Source organism: Perca flavescens, chromosome 21 (assembly GCF_004354835.1).
Source record: "Perca flavescens isolate YP-PL-M2 chromosome 21, PFLA_1.0, whole genome shotgun sequence".
NCBI lineage: Eukaryota > Metazoa > Chordata > Actinopteri > Perciformes > Percidae > Perca > Perca flavescens.
Genome location: NC_041351.1, coordinates 6,365,412 through 6,374,139, shown reverse-complemented (window position 1 = coordinate 6,374,139; position 8,728 = coordinate 6,365,412). Strand labels below are relative to the sequence as shown.

Here is an 8,728-nt window from a genome sequence, read left to right as displayed (position 1 = left end):
TCCTCCTCTCCATATTTTCTTTCAAGTTGGACAGTTGAAGTTTTTAAACAAGCCTGATTTATGAACTTGTACTCTTTTCAGTACACCCCAAAAACACTCCTGCCTCGCCGGTTTTGGAGAGATCGGTAGAACAATGCAGTCATTTGTAATAATACTTTTTCTTTTTTTTTTTAAATGGCATGGAGGTCTGCCTAGGCTGATTTGTAAATGTTTTAACAAAAGGAAATTATTTTCCGATCATTGAGGTAATTGTTGTGATTTTTGGGTGGACAGAAAAGACTTCATGTAGATTCTGAGAACATTAAGCAGATGAAAGGATTTGTGTGTGCAAGATGTGGATGTGTGTGTGTGTGTGTGCGCATGACAGCTGCCAGTGACAAACAGAAGTGAATGGAAAAACGGATGGATGGATGGATGGATGGATGGATGGCAGGCAGGGTGGCTCTCTACCCAATGGTGGAACAAACTGCGAGAGGTTTCCACACAACATGTTCTGACAGTCCCACCTGCTTCCTATTAATTATATTCAACAACAAACCCACCCAGTAGTGTATAGGCTGTCCTCTCTTTGGGACATAGCTTAGCATTTGGGTCATCTTCTACACAGCCCTCCCTACCTGGGCCTATATTTCTGTGTCCCCCCCACTTCTCCCGCTATATCCAAAGTTTTGTACAAATGTGTTAAAGTGAATAATTCCCTTTTTATTTTATAATCGTAAATGTTATGTTTTTATAAATATTATTTATTATACAATGTATATATCTGTATGACTGAACTAAGATTATATATTTGAAGAACAAAACGGTCTCATGCTTTTTGCTTTATAGCTAGCAGTGCACACAAACACACACACACACACACACACACACACACACACACACACACACACACACACACACACACACACACACACACACACACACACAGCAGTGGCTCGCCTTTTCAAGAGCATGGACCATTTCCTCTTGTCTGTTTAATAAAATATACAGTGCCCAGCTGTTTTAGTGAATTACTGAACTATACACAAAATTATAAAATGAATTATATTTGTATTGAGAGATTGACTAACACGTTGTTGGTTTTGGTCTTTTCGTGGGATTTGTTATCAAAAATATAAAATGAAGCGTGTAATTTGAAATATTACTGCATTGGCTGCTAATTTGCATAATCAAGTTACATTTTAGAGCACATCTATTAGTTAACTGGTGATCCAGATGAGGTGACATGATTACATGCCAATCATCCAAAACATGGTAGAATTATGCCATATAAAATTGAAACGGAAAGGAAAGCAATGGTTAAAGCTGATAATCCCCCAGCTCTGGTTCATTTTCATTTCATTTCACTTGTATGTATAAAAGAGGGAAGACCACACGCAGCAAGAGAGTTTCCATTTGTAGCATTATCATGAGGGAAGAGCTACCGACACCTGAAGCACTGGATCAAGATGGATCCCATCCACTGCAGACATGCTGCAGTAGCTACTTGGATAAATAAAAAAGGTCGGACTGGGTTTTGTTGTTGAGCTGTGCAGAGATTGCACAACGTACTGTAGATGCTGTGGAGGTTAACCGCAAATATCTCAGTAGGTTCGTCTCATTATGAGATGTCAAATTTCTCATAATTAAGAGATAATTACGCTAGATTAGAATTATAAAAGACATCCCTATGATTTAAACACACCATAAATATGAGAGCAACACTTTGTCATGAAAACAGCTGGTGCTAGACGGTTTGTTTTCTTGTGTGGCACGAGAGTTTTCGTACGGACTGTCGTGAATTAAGGGAGGTTTTGGAGAATTGAAGGGAATCTCCATTTATAAAAAGGAGTGCTCGTTTAGGTCATCATTAATTCCAGATACTACAGAGGTTCTTGTTAGTAATAGAATTAATTTATTCATAAAATATAAAGGTCAGACATGAGCAAGGACACAACATGATAAGAACAAAGTGAGAGCTTTAAGTGTAACCATGTCATGGAATGATCAGATTACAAATCCGTGCACACAAATACGGCCTATATAATCAAACAGTGTTTGTGCATGCACATCTACCTGCCATGGAGAGTATATATATATATATATATATATATATATATATATATATATATATATATATATATATATATATATATATATATATATATACATACATACACACACACACACACACTGATGGAGTGCTTGGGGCATCACATGGAGATGATTACAGCACTAGTCTTCGGCAAATACAATATACACAGATACCACAAACACTGCTTACTTCTCCTATTTTACATGTTCACATAGTGCTGAAGAGGAGGATGCTGCCTGGTTTCAGAAAGCTGCAGTGCAGAGAGAAGTGCACAGAGCTTCAGGGATGGGAGGGAAGGATGCAGAAAGAGAGATGGAAACGTTGTCTCGCTTGCTTCCTTCTGCCAGCCTCTTTCAGGCTTCCCGTTCCTCAGCGACTGAGTGATCAGAGACAAATAGAAGTGAGAAGAGACAGGCAAAAGGAGACATGCCGCCACAAGAGAGCACCTGTCTAGTCGACCTATTTTTAGGCACGCCGTGCGCTAGCTATACCATAAGCCTCGGAGGCTGTGATGTGATGAGAAGCAAATCTCTGGCTCCAAGTTGAAAAGTTTGGAGTTTCTGTTGTTCATCATCACCGTGGGCAGCCTGTCCTCATGAGGGTGCATCTCAAAAAAGCAGGATTAGCAAGTTAGCCAGATAACTTTAAGAAGAAAAAAAAAAAAAAAAAAAGAAATATCTTCTGGAACTTTGCCATTATCACAATGTGGATACAGGACACTAATTTCACAGTTATCTGAAGAACATCCTAATCCTATTTTGTGAAATTCCCCCCTGACACTTATGCAGAGTTTGCTTATTGTTTATGGTGCCCACATGGGACTAAAATAAAACGTCACTGTGGACATCAATACAATCACAACCTACAGTACAAGTACAGTTAAGCAGGCTTACCCTGAATCCTCTTTAATACAGACTATGTATAGCCAGAGATTGAGACCGATTAAAAGAATAGTTTTCTGTTGCTCGTCAGTCGCGTGGCGGCTGCATGGCGTTTTCTACGTCTTTGCACGCCAGAAACGTGTCTGACGCGGCGCTGCTACGTGATTTGGATCACCCTTGTTCGACATATGGGGAGAGAGTTGTGGATATTTACTGCACTCAAGCAGTAGCATACTTCATGTTAAACATAAATATATACTGATTTGATTAGAGCAAAGACAACGTCGGCAGTATTGACGGCAAAATAGGCTACAGAATATTTCGTTGACAGGTGCAATATTTGAAAATCAATAATATATATTTTTTTAAATTACATTTATATCTGCATTTATGTCAAAACCTAGAGACTTTCAAACATAAAAATTTCATTTTATAAATGTATTCGTGTCAAAATGGCATATAAACATATTTTTGTGTTCTATTTTGCCTGGAAACGCTTCCAACACGCTTGCGTGTTGTGTGAGAAATAGGCGTCGGTTGTATTTCTAGCATGCACGCGTTTTCGGCGGGGCTCGAGCCACGCCTGAGACGTGCGGGTCATGCAGGCAGTGTGCAAGCTCTAACCTGTTAACATGGGAGCCGAAATAAAAACGGACACGCCACGTATCCGACACGCTCGCGCCACGCAGGCACTGTGCATTTGGTCGGACTTCTGCTAGACACGACTTGTACAGGTTGCTACACCAGCTCCCTTCACCTCGGACAGGAAATTGGGGGGAAGGAGTATAAAATGTGACCGTGTAGCCTGATGCAGGCCCTGCAGTCTTACCGTTGAAGGATGCCTCTTTTTCACTATGTGGCTCCACTGAGTCTAGATTGCCACGAACTTATCAGAACCCAGTCTGCAGGAGAAAAAAAGAAAAGACAAAATGTATATTATTCATCACACTTGATACAATGATCACAATGTAAACACTTTGCACTTCTATCAAGTTCTGTTCCTTTCTCTGCTACACGTGTGAACAAAGCGTGGTAAAGGTGACAGATGTGCGTGCAGTGCGTCAGTGTTCAGTGTCACTGACCATCCCGTTTTGCTCAAAGGCAGTCGGGTTGGACATGGGAAAGGAATACTTACGCTCCTTCGTCCTTCAGTAGACGCAGGAACTTGCTAACTCTGTAGCCAGGCTCCATCTAAAACAAACAGACGCATTACTTTTTAGTGCATGTACGCAGATAATGTAATAAACGTGCATTTATGAATAGGTCTTTTTTTTTTTTTTTTTTTTTTTTTTTTTTTCTGGACAAGCATCTGTTTTAGAAGCAAGGTGTTGAAACATCAGAGCAATTTGGAATAGTGGCAGGTCCTGGAGTTCACGCTTCGGTTTGAACAAACAGGATTGTAGAGAAGGGGAGGGCGAGAGGAAGTAAAATTAATGGCAACCTATGCAATAACTTACAGTATGCCTGGAATTGCCTGTAGCTACTAGAGTTAAGATATGAGAGCAGTCAGAAACATTGGAATGAAAAGGAAAAACGCTAAAAGAGAAGACAGAAGACCAACTATGAACGTGTGTGTAGTTGCGTGCATGTCTCGGCAAACACAGATTCATACTTCTTCAGGCTCAGAGAGAGGGGAAAGGGGGGTGCAGGGTGCAGAACATGGCTGCATTTGTGCATACTACAGCAATTACACAGCATCCAGCCTCAACAAACAGGCAGTGCACATCATCAACATACCACAGATACACAGGCAGTGGGAGAAATTAACACCAGCCAACAGTCGGATTTAGGTCAGCTTCTGCTGCTACTGCTTGCTGTGTACAAGCCTGCTACCTGTTTTGGTAAACAAACATTATTTGGAGGCTACTAGAGTGGATTTTTTCTTCTTCTTTTTTTAAGATGACCTGGTAACTGTGTACTGAAATTTCTAATCTAAGGAGCATTTAAGAAAAGGCTGGTGTGACACAAATAAGGGATCTGCAAGAAAGCGATTTAAAAAAACAGAACCCGCAGACTTTGTTACACTGACTTTGTGTTATAAATGAGTAGCCTCCCAGCCCGTGTGGAGATAACCCTGACATGACATTACTGTGACATCATCAGGGTTTCATTTCTCAGACTCGACGAAGCTCTTGAGGCCTAAATCGTAAATCTGATCTGCTAGACTTGTCGACGTAGTTAGGTTTAGGCATGAGCAGTCTATATCCGCGACGTTCCACTTCCGGGATTGTTCAGGTGTCACCGGAAATTTCCCGGGTGTCCGTCACCTTCCTCTTTCTTAAATAAATCCGGTGGATTTGTGAGGACTATGGTTAACTGCTCCTCAGATCTCTGCAGGGTAAATCCAGACAGCTAGCTAGACTATCTGTCCAATCTGAGTTTTCTGTTGCACCGGGGGTCAGTCCGGTGCTTAGCACCGCCCAGTACAATTGTGATTGGTTTAAAGAAATGCCAATAAACCAGAGCATGTTTTCCTCCCATCCCTGAATGCTGTGCGGACTTGCCAGACCCTCCTCCGCAGCGCTGTGGAGGAAGGTCTGACAATGCGAGACTAAGACATGAGGAGTGGGGATAGGTTAGGGTTAGGGTGAGAATATCAGGGTAAGCCAATCAGAGTTAAAAAGGTATAATTATAATATGCTGTATGCTAATGATAAATCAACACCAACCGCATCTTTGTACCTGAACCAAACCCATGAAATGGACCCCCAATCTGACAAAAAGACATTAAATCTGATCCTAGCGGAGTATAAAAGGTCCAGGTCTTCATTTACAGAGACATTATGGCAGTCAAGTTGCCACATCTGGAGCGATGTGCTCTTTAAAAGCAAAAGAAATCATGTATTTACTTGAAATGCACTAGTCCTTATGACTCAAAATAAAAATCACTAAGCTTCCCAAGAACACGGTGTCTCAGGGAGTGATGGATGACTGATCTTGACTTTTCACAGAACCAATCAATATGATTAACCTAGTGTTTTGACAGGGTCAGGGCCCCTACAAGGCTTTACAAGTAAATAATGTGGGTACACGGCAAACAGCAATGTCAACAGGGACTCTTAGAAATATGCAACAAAACATAACTCTTAGGCCAAACCACAAAACCCCTAAAGGCAACTTTAAAAAGAGGTCAGTACACTATACCTACTGTATGATCTACACACATACAACTGATGCTGAAGCCAAGAATCTGCTGTGAGTTGGTGGTCTAGGTTTTTTTTTTTCCCGTTTCCACAGTTGGATGGGTTTAATGTACACGTCTGGGTTTGTTTTATTTGTACCTGCTGTATGTGTGGGATGGGTGATCTTTATTGATTTTGCTCTAAATTGTAGGCACACCAAAACCACAAGGTGTGTATGGTTGCTCTTATGAGTAGCTTCCCTCTGATTCAGAACATGTGAATGTAACTTGGAAAGCTACGCAGAACACAGTTTCATAACTATGAATGTATTGGATCTCAACTGTTTGGAGATTGCTCAACAAAGCCACACACTTTTTCATTCCAGCTAATAGATGACAGCTTTTTGTGACGGAGACAGATTCTGTTGACTGTTGAGAATGCTGGCCAGATGTCGAGGAAGAGGAGGGACAGGGTGCTCGAGCTCAGACCGTACTAAACAATAATAAAAGAGGCTGAGCCAATTTGAAATTTGTCTTTCAGAATAAAAAAAAATTAAAAAAAGACAAGGCTGCCTTGCTCGTACCTTCACCAAAGTCTACTTGACCTTTCTCACATCTAATGCCACCAGTGCACATGGAGTTGCATCGGCATTACATTTCCCAAAATAACCTCTTTTAGCCAGTAAGAATGTGAATATTTGTGATGTTAGAGATAAACCTGACTGAAAAGTCTGCAGCCATGTTAGCAGCTCTGTGAGGCTGTTCATAGGCACAGCGTTGCTTTGAGCTAAATGCTAATGTCAGCATGCTAACAGGCTCACCATGCTAACATGCTTAGTTGCATCTTAGTTTAGCATGCTAAGATTTGCTAATTAGCGGGGGGTGAATTGAAGTACAGCTGAGACTGATGGGGAGGTTATTAAGTTATTACAGTTTATCCTGAGGGGGCATGAATGGATGCATGTAGCATACAAACTTTTCTGCAAAAATCCTGGAACTTGCTAACCTGATCACAATTTGCTGCACACTTCACCACTTTTAAGAGAGCTACCAAATGCTGGTTAATTCAGCAACAAACCTAAACTCATGTCAAAGTTTTTAAATGTAATGGTTACTTTATAGTACAGTATCTTGCTGTATCTAGTTAGCCTTCTATTTACTGTTCTAATCTCTTAGTTTCATAAAAGCCCTTCTATGGACTCGTGTTGCAAACACTACAGTAGGATACTTGCTTCGGATAGCTGTTTTCAGTTTGTCAATGTATACTGTAATCAAATAAACCATAAATGAATAAATGTACAAATGTATGTTTCAAAGTTATCCATCCAATAGTTGTCACATTTCACCTAAAATCTCAAAAGCGGCGCTACAGGAAAAGTCACGTGAGAGGATCACCAAATTAATAGGAAACAATCTTTTGGAAACCACAAATTTCTGTGCAGAATTTCGTGACAACCCATCCAATAGTTGTTAAGACATTTTAGTCTGGGCCAAAGTGACCGACCGACAGATTGCCATCACTATGGCTATCCTGCTAGCAAATGCAAAGAGAGTATCTCGTTCTCACCTGCACGGCCATTTCAATCAGCATGAGCAACTTTTTTATGCCGATCCACAGATTCTGGCCCTTCACAGCTTTAGCTATGCTGGCCCGCTCCACATCCTGAAAACTGCCCAGCAGCTGTGGGTTGGAGACAAAGAAAGGACAGCATTCAGCATGGGAATAAAATAGGTGAATTATTCAAATTGGGAAATGCATTAATGAATTGCAAGAAAGAATGTCACACTAAACGTACATGTGTCAGCATAAAAGTAATGTACATTATAGGTTCTGGATAAAACATGTTGAACACCTTTGCTGACAAAGTAAACGTCAAGTGTGTTAAATAATTTGGGGTTTAAAAGTGACGCTGTGTGTGTGTGTGTGTGTGTGTGTGTGTGTTACCTCCAGGGCTTCGACCAGCTGCTCTCCCCTTGAGATGTTGGGAATGTGGATGGTGGTGCTGAAAGCATCCAACATCTCCATTTCCTGTAGGACGTCTTTACGACTTGTGGTGCCGATGATCAGCAGCTTACGACCCTGACAAAGAAGCAGACGTGATCCTCAGACTTAAATTTGTTTATTCAACCAAACGTTCATTTGTTCATAAATCTTTAGCTGCTTTCGTCTCAACAGTCAGAAGACTTGTGACTCCTAATTAAAAGTATGAGTTATGTGGGTTTTTTTTTCCCCCGCCTTTACTCAAACGTGCTTGTTAATGTTGTCCCAATGTTTTCAGCATATTCTCTTATTCTGATTAATTGGTTTGTAGATGTGGCTCAAAGCAGATGTCACAATGGGAGAATTTGGTCCTAAATGTATGAAGCTGTCAAAGTTTTGATGCAGGATGCCAAAGCTCGTATCGGCCGTCGGTTGACGTGTCTCACAGCGAGATCTCGGACCATTAGATTGACTGTAGATTTCACCACATTTGGGCTGTCCCAGATGAAGGTTAACAGTGGTCAGGGGCCTTAAGGAGTAGCAATGTTCCTGCAATAGAGGAAGCTGCAGCTTCAGGACCGCATTTCTAGGACCCTAGTTCTTTCAGGTAGATGCTAGAATATACAATAGTTACTGAACGTAACCGGCATGATAACATGGACATAATGCGC

The 8,728-nt window shown here is 41.1% G+C and overlaps 1 protein-coding gene across 1 annotated transcript in view; it reads right to left on the bottom strand.

Moving 5' to 3' along the window:
- Positions 1-2,141: 2,141 nt before the first annotated feature.
- Positions 2,142-8,728, bottom strand: part of LOC114548567 (vesicle-fusing ATPase) — a 31,966-nt gene continuing 25,379 nt past the window's right edge. Inside the window, exons 18-22 of the mRNA XM_028568554.1 lie at positions 8,022-8,156; positions 7,644-7,757; positions 4,091-4,146; positions 3,785-3,857; positions 2,142-2,450 (exon numbers count right to left, since the gene is read on the bottom strand). Coding sequence (XP_028424355.1) covers positions 3,827-3,857; positions 4,091-4,146; positions 7,644-7,757; positions 8,022-8,156 — 336 coding nt within the window. The 3' untranslated portion in view covers positions 2,142-2,450; positions 3,785-3,826. The remainder of the gene's footprint in view (positions 2,451-3,784; positions 3,858-4,090; positions 4,147-7,643; positions 7,758-8,021; positions 8,157-8,728) is intronic.